Source organism: Nuphar pumila, chromosome 4 (genome assembly GCF_984573655.1).
Source record: "Nuphar pumila chromosome 4, dmNupPumi1.hap1.1, whole genome shotgun sequence".
NCBI lineage: Eukaryota > Viridiplantae > Streptophyta > Magnoliopsida > Nymphaeales > Nymphaeaceae > Nuphar > Nuphar pumila.
In genome coordinates this window covers 141499156-141521927 of record NC_143252.1, presented here as the reverse complement: position 1 = coordinate 141521927, position 22772 = coordinate 141499156, and the positions used below count along the sequence as shown (strand labels likewise).

Below are 22772 nucleotides of genomic sequence, written 5' to 3'. Positions count from 1 at the left end.
CTCCATGGAGGGTGAAAGAATGTTTTCTACCAAGAAAAAATTTATTTTTACACTATTCACCAACCATCTCACCACTTCTCCACACCACCATCACCCACCACTACCCTTCTGTTCCTCTCTTTCATTTTTTTCACATTTTCTCAATCTGTTTTTCTCATGTTACACAAACAAGCAACAAACTTTCTTTCGAAAAACTTCTCGTAACAAAAACTTCATTAGACAATTTTTTTTTCTTATTAGAGTTTTTCTCTCTTTCAAACGTGCCCTTAGTGGGGGTGTGAGAAGTGTTTGATCAATTTTATGTCAAATTCTAGATTTCAAATCCACATTTTGAGTTCCTTATTTTGTAATGACATAATGGGGAGATGAGAGGATCTGAGATAAAATTGTCAAACGTAAAATCATTATATTTTTATTTTGAGTAGATTCCTTGAATCCCCAAAAGTAGGGACAAAAGTTAAAAACAACAAAATATTGACAGCCAAAAACTGGTGGAAATTCGTTTTTTTTTTAATATCATATTTTTTGACAAATTCTGGTCAATAAAAACAAACTAAAAATATAAAAATATTTTTTTACAAAGAAATATAAATAAAAATATAAAAAAACCACATGTTTTTTTTTCATGATAAATAACCATTAAAAACATAAAGATCACATTTAAAATGCGATAGTTATGTTTTAATGAAAAAACTCACAAGAAATTGAAAATATCATGAGAAATTACCACTTTTTGCTTTCGGGAAATTTCTTGCGATATTTTCATAAATCTTGCCAGATTCTTCACTGTGATCCCAAGATTCAAGGGTATCAATTGCACCTTTTTTACTCATCGAAAAAAGAAAGATAGGCATTTTGGTGATTTGTAAGTATTATTATCATTTAACTCAATTTAACTGAAATATAACCTGAATCAAACAGTCAATGGTAAGAACAGGTCTCCATTGGCTGTTTTTAGAAAAACAGAAGCACATCCTAGAAAATTCAGGAACGTTAGGCCCTTTTCGGAGATTAAGAGCCAAAAGATGTGTTCCAAATGAAATTTTCTCGAAAAAGAATGCTCCCTCTCCACGGATCCACATCCAAACGCACTCTTAATTTCTTAATTAAAAAGCTAACCAACGTTTTGCTGGGGGGTCACTCTCAAAGTTGTGAGAGGTAAGAGAGAGGCCTTAAAAACAAAGCGTCCTACGCGTTTACTCTCTACCCAGCCTCTTTGAGTTCAACGCCACCAACTCTCTCTCTCTCTCTCTCTCTCTCTCTCTCTCTCTCTCTCTCTCTCACAGAAGGTTCAGAAGAGGGAGAACAAAAAAATGGCGGTGAGGACGACGGATCTGCCCGTCATCGCGCTCCTCCTCCCCCTCCTTCTCTTGAGCTCCGGGCGTCGTGTCCGATCAGACGCGTCGGATCACAGGTACAAGAACGGCGACACCGTTCCTCTCTACGCCAACAAGGTCGGCCCCTTTCACAACCCTAGGTAACGCCATCTCTCCCTCTCTTTCTATACTCTATCTGTGAATGTGGATTTTGTAAGGTTTCGAGTGGTTTTCTTCTTTGGCATGTGAGACCGATACGCGTTTCGGTTTAGATCTGAAGGATTTCCGTTTCTTCAATCTCTTGCACATGGCCGTGTCCGGTTTCTAGTGTTTCAGATCTTATTTTTTCCTTGTAATTTCACTCGATTCCGCGGTTTTCGGGGCGATGTAGTGATGAATTGCCTGTAAGATTCTGAATTGCGGCTCAGAGCTTGTGTAATTGTGATGTAAGGAGGGAATGGTTGGGAAAAAGTTGGATCTTGGCGTAGATTCGGGGAAAAAATAGTAATGCAGGAGCATTTTTCTCTAGATTTGCTTGTTTTGCATCGATCTATACAATTTGATCAAGCCGCGTTTCTTCTTATGTCGATTGTGTTCTAATTTGTAAACTGTTTGTGGATTGTTTCCTATCTCAGTGAGACATATCGGTACTTCGATCTGCCGTACTGTTCGTCAGGTTAGTAGTTTGTGGCGTTGATGGTCTCCTGTTTCCTGTTTCTAGTTTCCTCTTTCCCTCGTTTGTCCCTTGCTTCAATTGGTGTTGCATCTCCGACGCAGGTCATGTGACGGATAAGAAAGAAGCTCTTGGAGAGGTTCTGAATGGCGACCGTCTGGTCGATGCGCCATACAAGCTTGATTTTGCGGTCGATAAGACGTCGGAGCCTGTATGCAAGAAGAAATTATCAAAGGAAGATGTTGCCAAGTTCAGGCAGGCTGTTATCAAAGACTATTATTTCCAGATGTACTACGACGATCTGCCGGTCTGGGGATTCATTGGGAAGGTTGAGAAGGAGAGCAAGAACGATCCTGCTGAGGTCAAATATTTTATCTTCAAGGAAGTCCGCTTTGAGATCTTGTACAACAAGGATCGGGTCATTGAGATCACCGCGCGCGCGGTGCCTGAGACGGCTGTGGACATCACAGAAGATAAGGAGATCGACGTAGAGTTCACGTATTCGGTGAGATGGAAGGAGACGACTACACTTTTCGAGGCTAGGATGGAGAGATACTCGAAGTCTTCCTCATTGCCTCGTCACTTGGAGATCCATTGGTTCTCCATCATAAATTCCTGCGTTACCGTGCTTCTTCTCACGGGATTCCTTGCTACCATTCTAATGCGGGTTCTAAAGAACGATTTTGTCAAGTAAGCTTGTTTTTTTGCCCAGTTTTGTTTCCAAAATTCTATTCAGACTCTTGATTAATTGTTCTTCTAATTTGTGGTTTGTCTAGATATTCTCACGATGACGAGTCGGCCGAAGACCAAGAGGAGACTGGTTGGAAGTATATCCATGGTGATGTTTTTAGGTACCCTAAATACAAGTCCCTGTTTGCTGCTGTTCTTGGGTCCGGGACGCAGTTGTTGACTATGTAAGTTTCTGATTGGAGCTTTGATTTACAATGATCATGGTTCATTTGGTTTCTTTACGACAATTTGATTGTCTTGTATGCAATTCCAGAACAATCTTCATCTTTATCCTTGCACTAGTGGGGGTCTTCTATCCATACAACAGAGGAGCTCTATTCACCGCACTGGTTCTTATATATGCTCTTACATCTGGTATTTCTGGTTACACAGCTACTTCTTTCTATTGTCAACTTGAGGGAACAAACTGGGTATGTGTTTTTGTCAGCCAGAACGCATGCCTTGTACATTTTTTCTTCAAACTTTCCTAACGGTTGCAGTTACTATAACCCTATTTGACGCTCATGCTGGTTTTACAGGTGAGGAATTTGTTGTTGACTGGGTTTCTTTTCTGTGGGCCTTTGTTCCTCACATTCTCTTTCCTGAACACTGTTGCTATAGCATATAACGCTACTGCAGCATTGCCATTTGGCACCATACTTGTTATCCTTCTCATATGGGCACTAGTTACATCACCTTTGCTTGTTCTGGGTGGAATAGCTGGTAAAAACAGTAAGGCTGAGTTCCAAGCTCCAGTTCGGACCACAAAGTATCCCAGAGAAATCCCACCATTGCCTTGGTATAGGGGGACTATCCCCCAGATGGTGATGGCCGGATTCTTGCCTTTCAGTGCTATCTATATTGAACTTTACTACATCTTTGCAAGTGTATGGGGACACAGAATCTACACCATCTACAGCATTCTCTTTATTGTCTTCATCATTCTCATCATTGTCACTGCATTCATTACTGTGGCACTGACATACTTTCAACTTGCTGCTGAAGATCATGAATGGTGGTGGAGGTGAGTTAATATACATAATACAATGTATTCTGTTATGTTAGTTCCATACAATTTCTGTCTTTCCTTCCTATTTCATTTGTTCTTTTAATCTATTTTCTCTCTCTCTCTCAATTTTATTCTTTGATTTCTATTTACCTGTCTATGGTTTTCTAGTTGCAAGATCATGTGAGTTTGAACTTGTCCTTCACAGACTCTCTAACTTCATGAATTTTGTGTTCTGTTTGGTTCTGTTAATGTTTGAAGAGTGGTAGTTTACAATTGTTTTCAGAACATCATGAGTTCAAATACGGCTCATCAGGAGGTCAGAAGTGTAGGCTACAAATATAAGGCACTAAGTTATTAACATCGAGAGATTGCTTTGGGTAGAGAAAAATTTTTCAATCTCAATTAGTTTTGTTCATGTAACAGCATATTATATATTTCCTTTATTTTCTGTGAAATTAACCATTTTCGTACTGAACTTAGTATTGTAAACCTACGAAAATGGTTTAAATTATAAAAAATCTTTTGAAATTTTAAACTGTCACATAATATAATTCTGCATATTCTAAATATTGAGCAATCCACTTTTATTAGTCTATATCTAAGGACTGGAAGCTTGGAAAAATCATAAATAAATTTGTTGTTAGGAGGCAAACTACTATTGTTGGTTGTTGGATTTATCTTCATTAACCATTTATTCTTTTGGGGTGCTTTCCGAAATTTCTCACTCCTTGACTTGTTCTGATTATTCCTGAAGAAGGATGTATTTGATTGATGTAGTGGTCGAATTATCCAAGCAACAATATTGGTTTGTGAATCTTCCTACTCTATCAAACGCAAAACTTCATGTCCTTTGATAGGAAAGAGTTTTTCTGAAATGTACAGTTGAAATACTGTTCATTGGCTATTATGTGAATCATAGTTACAGATATTGGTGATATTTTCAAAATATCATGATATTATCGCTGTATTTTCAGCAAATGATATTATAGGTAAAATATTACAATATTTTAAAAATATCACCAATTTGATAATATCGTGATATTATCACGAGAATATCGCGATATCCTTGTGATAATATTGCAATGCTATCAATTATTGTTACTGTTTTCATTTATTTTCTACATCTTAAATGTGTTTTTCTTCTTTATTTTTCATTTTACTTATTTTTTTTATATATATTTTATTATCTAAACATGATATTTTCTTACTTAATTTTTTTATTTTTATATATTTTTATTTTTTAAGCCCCGAGATATTTCTGAGATTTATCACCAAACCTATAATATCATGAGATATAGCCTAGCCGTGATATAGCCGATACCGATATTTGTGAATATGATGTGAATGCACAAAGTTGCCTTTGCGGCTTTGCCTCATCCCAGTTACTGATTGGAAGTTGTTGTCTGGTTGTTTAGATATTGAAGGGAAATTTTTAACCACATATGTTTGTTCGTAATTTAGTCTGGCTGGTGGATTGGTTGCTGCTAGCTACCAGTGAAATGATGATAGTGCGGGTGTGGCACTTTCAAAAAACTTGGGTGCGGGGGTGCGGCCAAAATATAAAAAATTATATATATATATATATATATATATATATATATATATATATATATATATAAAGTCCAAAAGTTGGACATAAATGACCCTGGGTTCGTTGACTGCACCCAGGGTCAGGTTGATCGCATCGGGTGCGGGTGCGACGTGGGTGCAGCACCTAGTTGGAGAGTCCCTGTGACAGCTTATTTCTAATAAGCCACTCTCATCAGCTGCCAATTTAATTGATATTATAGAAATGGTCTGTCTTGTCCCCAGGCCCCTGGTTTATGGTGTTTCTTGCTAATTTCTACTACTAGGCATGATGACATATTCACATGCAATATGCATTTTATTAAACCCCTTGAACTCTTTGTGTACAGTACCTGAATTCCTTTCTTTGAGGTTGTTGTGGCTATTCTCCATCATGTAGGGATACTTCGAAACATATCCCCTTTTCGATTGTCCTACTCTGGAGTCTGGACATTAATTTCTGCCTATTCTGACCATTTGAGGTTTCTTAGCATTATTATTCTTTTTCATATATGCATTGATCTCCTTTCTTTGCTTGCTAAGAAGTGTCTTAAGTTCTAAGCAATTTTTTTTATATTTGATAGGTTTGCATAGTTACCAGTATTTGGTATCTTGAGAAGGCAATTTCTTCTTTAGGTCCATAATTCTGCTTAATTTGCTATATCCTTAGTTGCTTCTGCAGATTACCATATTTCAATACCAATCTGAAAAGTGCCTTCTTATCGAAGTACTGGTTCCTTTCCATTTTTTTCATACTTTGCTTTCTATAGCAAAGTGAAAAGGAAAAAAGAGGAAATGACGAGAAAACATCAGATGTTCATGTTTTTGTTTTTTAATAATTTACATTCAATTGCTTTGCAATTTGCAGCTCTGTCATACTTTCCTTTTCCCTTGTCCTTCCAGTTATTTTTTCCTATTTGGTTAATTTTGTACAAACATGTTTCTTGAAACATTTTGTAGGAGTAGGGTGTATTCTTTGGCATATATTCAAGCCAATCCATTATATCTGATAGTGATTTTTCAGAACTTCTGATGACAAAACTTTAGTGTATTGTATAATTGATATTTCTTTCTAAACAGATTTTGGAAGTCCAAATGGTTAGTCCTTGAACCTTTTAGTTGCCATATTCAAAAACTGAAACTTAGATTTGTCATGATTGCTTAATGTTTATGTTAGCATTCATGTGTGCCCATAGTCTATGTCACACAGACACTTCACCTAGCATGTGTATCCCGTATGGTCAACATTCTGTCATTAACTTTATTTATTTACTTTTTCCTATTGACTTGAATTCTTTTTCTTTTAAAATTTGTCATCAATTACATCACATTTCAATTTTAAGTTACTTTCATTATTTGATGTTCCTAATTATAGTGATTTAGAATTGTTGTTTTATACACACACACATACATCTACGTGTGTGTACAGCTGTGTCCGTGTCCTAATTACTGAAAATTATCGAATCGTACCAGGCGAATCTGCATTGTGTCCCGCTCCCGCATCTTTATCTATGTGACATAGCCCATAGCTATGTCACGGGGACTCGGCTAATAGGCCGCCACACCCGCGTTGATGCGACGCGGGTGCGGGTGCTGCACTAGTTGCGGTAAAAAAACCCTGGCTGCGGGTCATTTTTGTTCATTTTTTTTTGTGTCGGTGAGAGGCAAGGAGGAGGAGGAGGAGAGAGAGAGAGAGACAGAAAAAGAGAAGTAAGAAAGAGGAGAAACGAAAAGAGAGAGAGGTACTTTCTTCTTCTTTTCTTACAAAGGGAGAGAGATGGTGGTGGGGTGAGGGTTACAAAGAGAGAAGAAGAGAGGGAGAGAGGGGCAGTGGGTGAGGGTTACGAAAAGAGAGAGAAAAAGAGAGGCAGAAAGGGGGCGGTGGGTGAGGGTTACTAAGAGAGACGTGGGGGTGGGGGTTACGAAGAGAGGGAGTGGGGTGGGTTTTCCGAGTGGTAGAGAGAGGTGGTGGGGTGGGTTACCAAGAGAGAGATATATGTAGGGGTGGGGGTTACGAAGAGAGGGAGAGAGAGAGGCTGTGGGGTGGAGTTAGGGTTGTCAACAGGTCAGGTTTACCCGGACCAAACCCTGTATGGTCTGGGTATGGTGACAAATAAGAAGACCCGGGTTCGGACCTGAAGGTCTGGTTAATACATGGACCCGGGTATAGTTTTTGAAATTTTATATTAGATTCGGACCTGACCCGAGTTCCGATTAAGACCTGCAAAATTTCAATGTAAAAATGATAAAAAATATTATTTTACCGGGTATCGTCCGGGTTTGGTTCATGTAATTCTTATCAGGTTTGGGTATAGTTTCTCTTATAATAGACCCAATTAGACCTGGATCCAGATCTGATACCATGCCCAGAAATCTGGTTCAAGTCTGGTTCCACCTGGGTCCGAACCAAAGCCGACCCATTGACACCCCTAGGTGGAGTTAATAATAGAGAGAAAAGGGGTTTGGGTCTGAATCTAGATCCATATTTGATCTAGACCCAAACTCTCTTTCTCTCTCTCTCTCTCTATATATATATATATATATATATATATATATACACCCTCCCACACTCCCACACCCAACTTTTTTTAAAGTGCTGCATCGCCGCACCTGCACCTATGTGACATAGGCCCATAGTTATTTTTAAAGCGGTTACCTCTAATTTCATTCCGCTTGGTTGAGAATTGAGATAGCACGACTCTTAACTGGCCCCACCTATTACTCAATCATGTTTTTTTATTGTTTGTTCAGCTTTTTAGTGGCTTGTTCAAATGAATTGTGTATCTGTATTGCTTTTACAATTCGTCACTGCATGGACTGCTACTAGTTGGCTTTGATAAGAGAATTTAGGTTATGTTTGGATTCAAGTGAATTCTCAGGAAAGAGAATTCATATTTCCTAATTTCTTAATTTCTCATGTTTAGATCTTGTTTAGGCTTTGAGAAAAAGAATTCTCAAGCACCTGAATTTTCTGATTAGGCCCCACCTCTTAGGTGGGAACTCTAATTCTTGATATGCTCGATACATCAGGAGCTCTCTCTCTTCTTGCTCCTCTGTTATCCTCCTCATCCCTCTTCCACCTCTTCTCCTCCCTCTTCCGTCTTTTCCTCCTCCTCCGCCATCTTCTCTTCTGCCTCCTCCTCATCCCTCTTCTTCCCCTTCCTCCTCTCTTCTCCTCTTCTGCATCTTCCTCTGCTGCTCTTTTCCTCATCCTCCGCCTCGTCTTCCTCCTCTTCTCCCCTCTTCCTCTGCTTCTCTCCTCCTCTCTCTCTCTCTCTCTCTCTCTCTCTCTCTTAAACAATAGGGCCGCAAATCAGAATTAAAACAGATTGGTTATGGTTGGATCTCCGATCTGAGTCATATATGTTTTTCGGATATGGATCCTTTAAGTAAAATCTGAATGTAGATTTGGATCAAAATTGGATATGTTCGATTGGATTATTTTGGGATTCAATATTACAGCTTCAGACCAGCATTTTAAGTTAGATCTGGAGTTGATCTGAAATTAAAAACTGACCCGAATGCATTTTTTACATGTAAATAGCATGTTTTGTTCCATTTTTTTCTGAATCTTAAATTACCATATGTATTTCAGATTCGGATTCAATCTAACCTTCTTGGATCTGATTTGGATCCAGATCAGGATCCAAATTTACTGTTTGCATTTCGGATTTGGATCCAGATTCAGATATGATATTTTCTGACCCATTTTCACTCCTAGTTGCAAAAGTGGTGGGATACGGTCCTATGGATTGGTTCATGTTAGATCCGAACCAAAATCTAAAATATATCCACTAAAATCAAATTTAAATAAGGATCCAAATGATATCCAATGAGGTGGGATTGAAATTGGATCCAAAATACAAATAGCAATATTGGATCCATAAAAAGAGTAAAAAATGTTTTTTATATGGAAAACAAAATGATGATTTGAGAATTCTCAAAAAAAAAAGGATGAATGTGTCCAAGCTATCCAAACACTAGAAATCTAGAGAATGAGAATTCTCTTTCTTGATACTTCTTTGGACTGAGAATTCATTTTTCCTTGGGAATTTTCTTCCAAAGTATCCAAACACACCGTTAGTGTACTGCTGTTTTGTGAATTCCAGTATTTGGTCATTCTGTGCAATACTTGTGAGATCATCATCATATGACATCTAATATTATTTATGGGGTTGAAGTTATTCTTTGTCCAATTGCGTGTATGCTGCTAATTTCTGCTAGTCTCAAACATTTTGGTTTTCCTCTTTTGAAGCACCAGCTGTGTGTGTGTGTGTGTGTGCCCACGCTCAGCCATGCTTGCTGTGCATTATGTTTGTGCATCTTCATCTCTGGCATAAAGTGCTGGTGTTTCTGATGCTTCTTCTGCTGGGCTTGATACAGGTCTGTTCTTTGTGGAGGATCAACGGGGATATTTGTCTACGGCTACTGCTTATATTACTATTATGCACGATCTGACATGTCTGGTTTCATGCAAACATCTTTCTTCTTTGGTTATATGGCCTGCATCTGCTACGGATTCTTCCTCATGCTGGGAACTGTTGGCTTCCGAGCATCGTTACTATTTGTTCGACACATATACCGGTCAATTAAGTGCGAGTGATTGAAGTGCTTCAAATGCAACTTGTGTTTTGCTTCCTGTTCTCTCAAGCTTTTGGTATAGAGAAATAGTCCCATTATCTTTTGTTAAAGTAGGTCATAGAAGAGAAACAACTCTGAACTTAAAAAGGCAGGGTTTAAGTCTAGGACATGTTTTCCAGAAAAAGCAAAAGTAATTCTCAACTCATTTCTGTGATTGTTGTTCTCGGGTTGGTTGGGTATATTTAATTCTCTTAAATGCGGAAGAGATTCTCAGGTTATAGCAGTAGATTGTAACATTACATGTGCCTGTATTTTCGGGGAAACAATTTTCACTGTCATTGTTGCCTTTTTCTGGACTACGTTTCTCAGCAATTTACAATGTATACCGTAAAAGGAGAACGCATGCATATGGGCTTCAAAGAATGTTTCTATTTGCCAAGATCATGAATGAGAATGAAATTCTCGGATCCCATGTCTTGCTTGTTACCATCATCCTTTGTCTGACTTTTCATTACTTTTGCATGTGCTGATGTTCACTTCTTTTCGAGTTTTCTTAGTTTTTATATGGTGCTTGTGTAAGCCGTAGGGCAGTTTCTGCCTTTGTTGCGTTGAATTTTAGCATAATCTGTGGCCATCTAAAGGCAAAAATTAGCAATTTTTAAGGGATGGCTGGCCTTGTCATTACATCAACGTGATTAAGACCAATAATTCTTTTATGTGTTATGTGTGATATTTTCCTTCCTTTTGAAGGGTGAAATCCTTCATAATAAACCAAAAGTTGGCTTCTAATGAACAGGCTTCCCTAGGGGGGGGGGGGGGGGGGAAGCCCTTTCCCAGGAAATGGCATGCGAAGGTGGTGTTATTGGGCTCCCTGGGGCCGGCATGAAACAAACTGGCCCTTAAGCGCTGGAATTTTAAGTGAAACCTCTCAAGGAGTCTGATGCTTTCTTCGTTGTCCTTTTCTTGTTACGTTGGTTGGCAGAGTTTTTCTAATAATTTGCATGGTTATGACACATTGTAAACCAGGAGCCTCCACAACTAGTTGAGTTTTACTCAGAGAAACCGCCCCAGGCACCAAAACCTAGCTGCGCTGGCTCAGCCTGCTGTACTACGGTCTGTCCATGTCGGCGTAAAACTTTGAAGGCTTACCCCTTGACCCCAGGGAGTTGCCAAGCTTCGGCTTGCTCGGGGGGCCCATGGCATTTGAGCCTAGACTGCCCGTCTAACAGTCTTAGGCCCCATCCCACTTTGCCAAACCCCTTGGGTCTAAGGTAAAGTTTTTACTTTATTCGACTTATCAAACTAATATTGCCTTATTAAAAGGTAAAGATATATAAATACTTTCACACACTCTCTGCCTCGAGAAAAAAAAGCTTAGACATCTTTTTCGGTGATTAAGGAGAGCTAACAAATAATAAATTGTGCAAATTAATTGATGGGGGTGGATAGAACCTGACCCAAACCAAACCCTATATGGTCCTGGTATGGTGATAAATAAAAAAACCTGCTTAAGATTCGGGTCCGGACCCAAAGGTCCGATTAATACATGGACCCAGGCATAGTTTGTGAAATTTTATACCAGACCTGGACCCAACCCGAGTTGCAATTAAGACCTGCAATTTTTCAATGTAAAAATGATAAAAAATATGGTTTTACGGGATATGGTTTGGGTCTGGTTCATGTAGTTCTTATTGGGTACGGGTATGATTTTTCTTATAGTGAACCCAATTACACCTGTGAGTCTGGACCTGATACCATACTAAAAAATCAGGTCGAAGTCTGGTTCCACCTAGCTCCAAACCCGACCCGTTGACACCCCTAATCTGAATTGTCCGATTTAGGTCAATCTCGATAACGTTGGGGTTTGCATAAACAAACTTGAAGCTTGATAAAAGAAGATTGAACAGTGATAAGCTACCAAACATAATTAAAACAAATGAATTAGGTTTCCTTAAAAGCAAAACATCAATGCATGAAAGCAATATGCAAGAAAAACATCAAGGGTTTAGAACAAAAAATTCTAATCACATAAACCATTTGCTACAAACTAGTAATGATATGTGGAAGAGATCGGTTGGCACTTCTTGAAGAAGATGATGATGGGGATACACCGAATAAGAAAAAGATAGATAGTATTGTGATAAACTCATTGGATCTAATGAGTCGGTCATGGAAAAGGCCGTTGGTGGTTCAACTTGACTACTTAGTAAATGATTGTAGTAGAATTGTATTAATCAACATGACTCAACCGCGCCAGATCATAGCCTTGATTAAAATAATTTCCTACCACATTTTACAACAAATCAGAGTGGCGCAGCGGAAGCGTGGTGGGCCCATAACCCACAGGTCCCAGGATCGAAACCTGGCTCTGATAATTTCAGTTAAATTTTTCACACGCTTTTTTTTAATACGCTTTATCATAAAGCTTTAATTTGAAACAAGGCGAGTCCAAGATCCCACAGTTTTCTATTATTTTAGAATCTGTTCATTTTTCCAAATTACACTCACCTACTTCCAGTTCCACTTCAACCATTTATTAGGCACCCGAAATGGATTGGTTTTTAGGGCAAACAAACGAATTCTTCACATCTCACCATCCCAGAATTCCTCCAAGGTTCTGAATGGTCCATCAGGAGAAACATACACTTCTTGGAGAACCAACCTGCGTTGAGGGATGGAGCTGATCTTTGTTTCTGTCCTCGTGACTCATTTGCCAGTCGAACGTGCCAATGTTCTCCTTCATCCTCTCCTTGTTGAAGCTCTTCACCACTAAGCTCACATCTTGCTCAAATTCCCACCTAAGGCAAACCTGCACAGAGATCGCTTTATTCGGTAATTGGCAGGATCATTTGTTATCCTTATAAGAAACCTCCTAGCGAAAAACTGCAATATTTTTTTATTTTCTAATATTTTTGGCACATCTGACCATCCAAATGTGATCAACATGTTTGTTTTTATAGAAATCGGCACCGGATAATGTTATTCTAATGTGTATATATGTAAAATTTCACACCCCCATGAAGCGAAAGATGGTTTTTTAAATGAAATTTTCTTAAAAATGAAAATAATAAAAAATATGATAAAAAAGAAAACCCAAAAGTGATTCCCATAAAATCAAGCACGCAGATGACATCTGTACGTTCATATTTTAGAAAAATAGAAACAAATTTTCCAAAGCTCGGTAGGCACAAAAAGCCTCAGGCACCTACCCATTACTCTCTCTATATATAGAGCTCCCAAACAATCGTATCACCTAAACATTCTGAACAGCTTTAAAGGACAAAATTTCAGGTGTTCTCTCAATCCAACCTCATAAATGTATTGTTTATAGATTACTTAGTACAAAACATGTATGAGATTAGGCAGTTTTTTTTGTTTAAGAGCAATAAAAAATCAAGAACTCATGTGGCACCAAAACTTATTGAAATGGAAATCAAGGTTTCTCATTAAATTGATTCGAGCTGAAGCATTGATTTTAGTGAATAAGTATTTATGAATCCATTTACAGGTTAAGATTAAGTAAAAAGCGTCTGCAAATATGTTTTTATAGCGTTTAGGATATAAACTGTTTATAACTAACCCATCATATATATAGGGAAATGAAAACCTGCAAAATAAGCACGGTATTGTATTTAAGTTTTTTTTTTTTTTTTTTTAATTCCTACCCCATAGACGTTTTTAGCATGATTGATTTATTAGAACTCAACACTTGGATCATGTATTTTGGATGAAAAAAAATGGTATTCAGGCAACTGATTTGTGAAACACTAGAAAAACCTATCCATGCATCGGAATCAAATGCTCTAAGATGTGATTCCTATAAAAACAAGCATACAGATCACATCTATACGGTCAAAATTTCAAAAAATAAAATGAAAATTCAATAGCATATTTCATGTAGCACCATGCCCATTTTGTAGGTTAATTATATATATATAGTAATGAGTAGGTGCCTGACTGATTTTGTGCCTACCGCATGCCTATCGAGCTTTGAAAAGATTGTTTTTATTTTTTTTAAAATCTGACCGTACAAATGTGATCTACATGCCTCATTTTATGGGAATTGACTTTTGCATAATCCGATTCCAACACCAAATTAGGTTTTTATAAGTTTAAAAAATCAATGGTTTATAATTATAAAAAATATTCAATGCTTAAAAATCATCTTTTTTCTAAAAAAGAACATCATCCATATGTGATTCCCTAGCAACTTGGTCATGCAGAACACACCTGCAGGGTTAGATTTTTTGAAAAACAACCTAAAAACTGTAGGGACTAGGATAGAAGTGTGCACCTTGAAAACAATAAGAGAAGAGAAGTGAGATATGCACCGCTTCAAAAGAGATCTTCAATATAAATATCGAGACCTCTTAGAATTGAACATCCCCTGAGTAGCCGTTATCTAGCTTCAACTGACTTATTGGATTCTCAAACGTGTTGGGAATTCAATATATAATGGGCCCACCAGTATCCTGGTGGTGCATATCTCAATGACCCACTACTCAAGTGGGTCATTGAATTACATGTGAGATTCATTTGGTCACACTAGATTCATACCAGAATCCAACAAAAACTCCTATCCACTGCGTGATAGGCACGCGGTAGGCACAAAAAACGTGTACATATGTGCATGATTGATTTACTTTAAATCAATACTTGAATAGTGAATTTTGGATAAAAAATAGTATTTGAAGCCTAAAAATTTATGAAAATTATGCACAATTGATTTTGAAACTTATGAAAACCTATCCATACATTAGAATCAAATGCTCTAAGAACTTATTTATATAAAAACAAGCATATAGATCATATCAGACGAGTCAAAATTTTTAAAAAAATACCAAAAATCTAATAAAACTTCCATTGAAGAGGTTTGGGATGGTTTTGCTTTGAAAAAGTTTTCATTTCCCTATATATATATATATATATATATATATATATATATATATATATATATATATATATATATATATATATATATATATATATATATATATGTGCCTAAAAAATGAATAGTTGGATAGTGGTGAATTACGTGAGATACGCTCTTTCCTCTAGCTTGAGATATTTCTTTGAGAACGTCACAATCCATGACTTCATTACTCCCCCATACGTTTCCCCTGCCACCTAAGGGAGACCAGGCATTTACATGAATACCCTTTCTTGCACAGAATTCACTCAACTTTGTCTGCTGCCAGAGCGGATGCATTTCCACCTGTTTGGAAAAGAAATGGCGGGCATTGACAAGATGTCTAACATCTGACCTCAAAGTCTCAAAACAGATAGATATATAATGCCACCAAGTAGACGAAACACCACAAGTTCGAATCCTGCAGGTGGGTTTCTTTTCACAAGGTCAAAGTTGCCCCTGTGAGTAAGGGGGACCTCAAGGGTTTTACCAAGAGGAGGCCAGCCAATGTACAATCGATGATGTTTTTTTTTTTTGCCCTGGACTATAAAAAAAAAAAAGCTCCAAAGATGGATACTTATTGCAGAATGAAAACAAAAAATGTGACTTAGGGTATGTGTGTTGAGAACTGTATGGATAAGGTGACATGTTACTCCTACATTCGAGGGAGGTTTCATTTTGGAGGTTTCAGGACGTCTATGTTGTTACTATTGATAAGGGTCACAGCTTGGGAGTTGGGACTCGTCCGTTGCATTTGGATGAGAGTCCTTATTCTCGTGGCTTCTTTAAAGATACAAAAAGGATATCCCTATCCCCTTCGGTTTGAGCTCTCCATCTTTTATGCTATGTACTCCCATGTATTCAGTATGACTGTGAAACATAGTGTGACTTCTTGCCTTTGCCTTATGTGGATGTAGGCCCTCGTGGCCGAACTACGTAAATGACTCTCTCTCTCTCTCTCTCTATCTCTTTCTTTTGTGTATCGTTCTGTTTTTTAGGCGACTCTTCACTCTCTATCTGTCTAACCTCTCTCCTAATCATGGCCACTGAAGGAAACCTGTCTCAGTCAGGAGCAATCCATTCATACTCTCAAGATCACAACAATGCCTCTCAACAACACTAGCTGCCTGTCTTGGTCAAAGTCGGTCATCTTGTACCTAAGCGAAAAATGAAAGCTCGGATACGTAATGGCTGCATGCAACATCTGACTCATCGTTTGACGAATGAGAATCGTCTGAATGTATTGGCTGCTCAACTCAATGGAGCCTCGTATCACAAAAGGATTCCTTTTCCTAAACACAACTGCTGCCATTTGGTCCACCGTCAAGGAACTACGGGGAGCAGAACAATCTCGCTCGCCAGGATCACTGTCCCAGTAAATCAGTGAGTTCAAGAAGATGAATCGTCTATTCAACGAATACTTGGGAACTCTCAAAGCCATGTGGGTAGAAATAGACTCCTACGAACCTTATACCTTCTACGATCCTATAACCATTCACAAGTGGCCTGGAGAAAAATAAAATCTTTCATATGCTAGCCAGACTGGGACCTGACTATGAAGCCACCGCAACTACATTTTGATGTACTCTCAAGAGACTCCCTCTCTTAACTGGCTTATCCTGAAGGAGAAAACTTGATGACTTGTTATGAACAATCCCAAAGCTGGGCTCACTGATCCGCCCCCACCCCACCCCCTGACTTCATCACTGATAAGAATGAAGACAACCATTCGGATCGCCCGCCCCCCCCTTCAACTAACCAAAATACAAAGGAAAATGACTAATGTGCTCATACGTCAAAGACAAATGTTGGAAACTCACCAAGAAACCAAGAGTATCCAATAACGACAAAGATAAGTATAGCTCACACAACTAATGACAACTTTGAGGGGGACACCTCTAATAATGGAAAAGCTTGCTCAAATCCTGCAAAGTGTCCTCAAGTCCAGCTCTGCAGACATCATTGCAAATGAGGGTCCCAAGGAACCGTCCCTGAGTAAGTCAGGTAAATCCCTCTCCCTTCTATCGGTTGTTCCTCGTAATGCTTGAGTGATCATCTCTGGAGCCACCGACCATATGACGGGGGTGGTGAACAATATGGCTCACATGAAAATCGATTCCTGTAAGAGCCCGATAACCATTATCAATGGATCCCACATCACTGTAGACGGAGTTGAAAAAGTAAAATTTTTCGATGCAATAATAGAGGAATAAGCCCTCTACGTGCCTAAACTCACATCAAACCTCATGTCTACTAGTAAAATCACCCCCACCCATAATATGACCTTTCAGGACTGCACGATGGGGATGATGATTGGTGAAGGCAGAGAGGCTCGTGGGCTTTACATACTAGATTAAGATAGATGTGCCCTGGTCTCAGGTAATAAGTGTGATGAGTAGAATAAATGACATACCGTCTCGAACATTCATCCAACAATTCTTTAAAAGTTTTATTTCCCAATATCTACATCGGTTGCAAACTATGTGATGTGTGTCAATATTTCAAAATGATTTATCTTCCATTTCCAAATTAGAAAAGAATCTCAAACTTGCCTTTTGAGCTCATCCACTCAGATGTGTGAGCCCCTGCTCCTGTTATCTCTTACTCAAGGTTCAGATACTGTCACCTTTATAAATGACTACTCCAAAGCTACTTGGGTCTACTTTATGAAATCCAAGGACGAGGTTCTAGGCAACTTTGCCGATATCGCTAACACTATCAAGAACCAATTCAACTCGAAAATTAGAACCCTGCAAACTTATAATGGGATCGGGTATCTCAATTTCCACTTCGACAGCTTTAAGCGAAGTCTCGACATCACCCACCAAACTACTTGCATAGCCCCCACCCCCCCCAAAGCAAAACAGGCTCTCTGAGAGAAAAAAATTGATACCTCGTAGAGGTGACTAGGGGTCTTTTATTTCAAACAAACATCCCCTTGAAATATTAGAGTAAGGCGGTTGCTATTGAAACTCAACAACCAATCTTGCCTCGAGATTCTAAGGGCAGAAAAATCTCTCTTGAACACCTTGAAATGTTTGGCATTATGTACACCTTCGTTCTACCACAAAAAAATACAAACTGAGTCACAAGGCAGTCAAATGTGTGTTCCTAGGATACTCAACAAAAAAGAATACAAGTGCTACAATGTCGAAAACAAGAAAATGATTCTCTCTCAAGATGTTCGCTTTAACGAGGAGACATCTTTCTTCCCGTCTCATGAGACCATCAACAACAACGGTCATGAGGAGAACCCTTGTCACCTTCCTCTACCCAATCTAAGCAATTAGGAAGAGTCACTAACCACCCAACCTTCTATTCGTGAATGATTACAAAAGTCTGAAACTGAGACCATCCAAACCTCTCAAATTCCTCCTCAACGATCTGAGAGAACTTCTCGACCTCCTCAATGTCTTGATGATTTTGTGACTTAAAAAGCCTACATATATCCTAGAAAAGAGTGGATCTCGTATGATCAACTCTCCAACCAACATGTGGTCTTTCTCAGTTGTTTATCCGCCTATCAAGAATAAAAAAACTTTAAGGAGGCCAATGAATCCATTGTATGAAAAAAAAAACCATGAATAAGGAGCTAAGATCACTCGACAAAAAACCATACTTTAGACATTGTTTTTCTTCCAAGAAGAGAAAAACCCATCGGGTGTAGATAAACCTTTAAAATAAAATTCAACAACAATGGTTCCATAGAACGACATAAAGCCAAACTTGTGGGCTAAGGGGTACACTGAAACCCAAGGTATTGACTACTCTGAAACGTTCACCCTAATGGCAAAGATGAGCTCCATTAGAATTCTACTCTTGGTTACTAGCTACTATAACTGAAATTTCTACCAACTTGATGCCAAAAATGCATTCCTGCAAGGAGACCTCAAAGATGAGGTTTATATGCACTAACTCTCAAACATCCTCAAGAGGAAAATCTCAATCTAGCCTGTTGACTCAGAAAAATAATCTATGGGTTAAAACGATCCCCTCAGGCTTGGTACTTGAAGCTACAATCAACTCTCCTAAGAAAGTGATATAAATGTTCTTCAGCAGACAATACCATGTTCTATAAAATCTCTGAAAGTATGGAAGTTTTTCTTATTAGTATATGTAGATGACATCATGATTACTGGGAATTATAAGATGGGAATTCAAAGTCTCAAAGACTACCTCAATCATGTCTTCGACATAAAAGACCTAGGAAAGCTCAAATACTTTCTCAGGATAGAAGTCACTAACTCCAAAAAGGTCATATTCTTCTCACAAAAAAAAAATACTCACTCAATCTCCTCAGAAATACCAAAAAATTAGAGGCCAAAACAGTCAATACCACCATCGAACAAAACTATAAGTTCAACGATGAAGGAGAAACCGTCGAGGATATCGAGAGCTACTAAAGATTAGTGGGGAAGTTCATTTACCTCACCATCACCAAACCCGATATCACGTATACTGTGAGTTTGGTCAACCAATTCATGCATGCTCCAAAATAACATCATATGCTAGCCGTGGATCAAATCCTAAAATACATCAAGAAAACCCCCGAACAAATGGACATCACAATATAATGGGATACTCTAACACACATTGGACAGGAAGCAAAATCGATAGAAAACCCACCACTGGATATTTTATCTTCGTAGGGAGAAATACAACTTCTTGGAAAAGCAAGAAGCAAAGCATCATTGCCCGATCGAGCGTCAAGGCTGAGTACATAGCCATGGCCTCCACCGCCTGCAAACTCACAAGGGTCAAGTCCTTGCTCATCGAAATGGGATTTAAGGTGGACACTCCGATTAAGATTTACAGTGACAACCAAGCTGCCATTCTCATTGCCGCCAACTTGGTCTTTCTCGAAAGGACAAAACACATTGAGCTTGACTGTCACTTTGTCAGGAAAAAAGTTCAATCTGAAGAAACTGCACACCATACACTCGAAGTTCAGTGCATCTCGCTGACATCTTCACCAAGCCCGTGAACAAAGTGTTCTAAAGAAGGCTATTTATAGAAACTGTTAGGATGTAATCTATTAGGGTTTCGATCTGTACACCATACATTTTGGGATTCTAACTCGAAGTTTTGTGGTTGTAAACGCTGGGAACAGAAACTGTTAGGACGTAATCAATTAGGGTTTCAATCCTGGTGGCTTCTTAGTAAGGTTGGGAACAGTCGAGCTGCTCGTGGCTCGGCTCATCATTGGCTTGTAAAGAGAATGTTCAAACTCATGACATAGACTGGATGAGCTCGAGCAAGAAACAACCAATGTTCATCTCGGTTCCGCTCATATAGACTTGCTTATTAATAATAAATACACTTTACATATGATTTATATTATAGAATGAAGATGGTTGAAGTGTTCAGCTTGCAAGCAAAAAGTTTAGAGCGCCCAAATCCTATTACTTACAAGTTTGAAACAATTATTTATTTGGTAAAATGAGTTAGTTTGAGCTTGACTTAATAGGTTTAAGGTCCAAATTTTATTGTTTTCAACTTATATATATATATATATATATATATATATATATATATATATATATATATATATATATATATATATATATATATATATATATATATATATATATATATATTCTGTAAACAAACTTGCTCATGCTCGGCTCATTTAGCTTGGGCTTTTCAGATCCCACATAAGAAATGAGTCAAGCTTGAACACCCTCTGTTTGGATAGTTTGGCTTGTTTACCAGCCCTATTTCTTGGTCATAAAAAATAGAGAAAAAACACAAAATGAGATACATGTGACACCTGGTTGACAGCAGGGCATATCTTAGCAGAGGAGAGAAGATCAGAGAGCTTCTTGCAAGAGAAGTTACTGACACCGATGGATTTGGCGAGGCCAAGTGTGTGGCACTCCTCCATAGCTGCCCATGTAGCATTGGCATCTAAGGGGAGGAGGTCTTCCTTGTTGAAAACCATACGCTTTCCCGCTTCTTTCTTCAATCTAATTGGATTATGAATGAGGAACAGATCCACATACTCCAACTGCAAGCACCTAGAATACACACCACCCTTATTAGAAATAGACAAAATTTTCACATAACCATGTAGGCCTCTTAGGATGGGTGTGCTAATTCGGATTCTTGCGTCCTTGCATTTGGAAAATTATTGAATTGGATCTATGTTTGGATTCAGATTTGATCCAATCCATTTGCACATTTTACATGTAATTTTTTGTTTGTTTGTTTGTTGCAAATTGGTCCCTGCCTTTTAGCCAATCTGCAAAATAGTCCCTGTCTTATGCCTTTTTACAAAATTGGTCCTTACCTTTCTCACCTTGATTACAAACTGGTCCTTCCGTCAACAGATGCTAGTTTGACCATGGTTAACTGGTCACCAACGTGCACATTATCAAATAGTTTTTAGTTTATTAACATTTTTGCAAATTAGTCCCCACCTTATTCTTCTTTTGCAAATTAATCCACTTGTATAAGCAAAACTGTCCATTTGTCTGCCATTTTGAAAGTTACCGTCACAAAAACTAACAGCTGTTAACCTCAAGGACTGATTTGCAAGGGTTAATGAAAAGGCAGGATCAGATTTTGACAAAATGGCAGAAAGCGGAGACTATTTTGCAAATTTTCTATAAGGCAGGGGCCAATTCGCAAAAAACACTTTTTTTAATACCATTAAGCATGAATTTATGAATATCACGTGATTTGATTTTGGCTTGAATATTAAGTATTTTTTTATTAATTAAAATAAATACATGTAATTTATGTTGTTTGTAGTTATTAAGTTTTTGATTTGGTTTTTTTTGAACAACATAAATGTTTAGTTATGGTTTTAATATTTTTTATATTTTTTATATTTTTTTAAGAATCTATGAAAATCGTGTGATTTAATTTTGGTTAGAATATTAGGTTTTTCTATCAATTAGTATAAAAGCATAATTTTGGTGCTTGTATTTATTAGAGTTTTGATTTGGTCTTTTTTAAATGACAAAAATGTTTAGTTATGGTTTTAAGGGTTTTTGTATTTTTTACTATTAGGCATAAATTCATGAATATTGCATGATTTAATTTTGGTTAGAATATTAGTTGTTTTTTCTATTAATTAGCATAAATGCATAACTTGTGACGTTTGTAGGAAGTAAGGTTTTGATTTGATTTTTTTTAAACGGCATCAATGTTTAGTGATGGTTTTATGATTTTTTTTTATGTTTTTTTAATTACCATTAGACACAAATCCATGAATATTGCATGATTTGATAGTTTTTTTAATTAACATAAATTCATAATTTGTGATGTTTGCAAAAATTAGGATTTTGATTTCGATTTTTTGTTCAAGGTGTGTTTGTATGCCTATATAATTTAGGTTTTTATTCTATACGTCTATGTACAAAGATAAATTCTTAGTTTAGATTTTTGTCTTTGCCCCCTCCCCCCCCCCCCCCCCCCCTTATTAGAATCATGTGATTTCCAATCACATGAGATGCAAGCGAGCACACCCTTAATCAAGACTGCAGAGACCAAGAGATTGAAAAAACACTCACTCTAAGCTATCTTGAAGGCCAGGCAGGACGAGGCCGGGGTGAGCGTCAGTGTACCAGAGCTTAGTTGTGATGAATAGCTCTTCTCGGCTGCTAACCATTCCATGCTCAAGCGCATAAGCAATGGCATTGCCCAAGGGAGTCTCGGAGCTGTAGATGGCTGCGGTGTCAAAGTGGCGGTATCCGGCCTCGATGGCGTCAAGTATGGCCGAGTAGACGAGCTGAGGGTCGGGGAGGGGAAGCGCTGCGGTGCCAAAGCCGATCACAGGCATTCGGTGCTGTCAGACGAGATACATTTTAAATACAATTTCAATGGATCAGATTCAGCTCAGATATAAGCATTATTGAGTCTGATCTAATAGGATATTGTCTAACTGAATTATATGGTTGGTTGCATCTCATGTGATTGGGAATTGAAATCACATGATCGCAAATCACATGAAATTCACTTCTAATGTGATTTTAGGCTTCTTAT

The 22772-nt window shown here is 38.0% G+C and overlaps 1 protein-coding gene, 1 non-coding gene and 1 pseudogene across 2 annotated transcripts; 2 read left to right on the top strand and 1 right to left on the bottom strand.

Annotated features, from left to right (window-relative positions):
• The first annotated feature begins 1205 nt into the window (after nt 1–1205).
• LOC149841372 (transmembrane 9 superfamily member 3-like) lies at nt 1206–10343 on the top strand. The gene is made up of 7 exons (XM_090004781.1): nt 1206–1477; nt 1952–1992; nt 2094–2679; nt 2766–2903; nt 2993–3149; nt 3258–3742; nt 9677–10343. The coding sequence occupies exons 1-7, from the start codon at nt 1314–1316 to the stop codon at nt 9894–9896; spliced, it is 1791 nt and encodes a 596-aa protein (XP_089860907.1). The 5' UTR covers nt 1206–1313; the 3' UTR covers nt 9897–10343.
• Nucleotides 10344–12176: 1833 nt separating this feature from the next.
• TRNAM-CAU (transfer RNA methionine (anticodon CAU)) lies at nt 12177–12248 on the top strand. Its single transcript has one exon. It is a non-coding gene; the product is annotated as a tRNA-Met (tRNA).
• Nucleotides 12249–12457: 209 nt separating this feature from the next.
• LOC149841370 (non-functional NADPH-dependent codeinone reductase 2-like) lies at nt 12458–22569 on the bottom strand (annotated as a pseudogene).
• Between the last annotated feature and the right edge of the window lie 203 nt (nt 22570–22772).

Coding starts and splice junctions, on each gene's coding strand:
- LOC149841372 (XM_090004781.1), top strand. CDS start 1,314: ATGGCGGTGAGGACGACGGATCTGCCCGTCATCGCGCTCCTCCTCCCC. Junction 1,478..1,951: donor GGCCCCTTTCACAACCCTAG/GTAACGCCATCT, acceptor TTCCTATCTCAG/TGAGACATATCGGTACTTCG. Junction 2,680..2,765: donor CTAAAGAACGATTTTGTCAA/GTAAGCTTGTTT, acceptor TGGTTTGTCTAG/ATATTCTCACGATGACGAGT.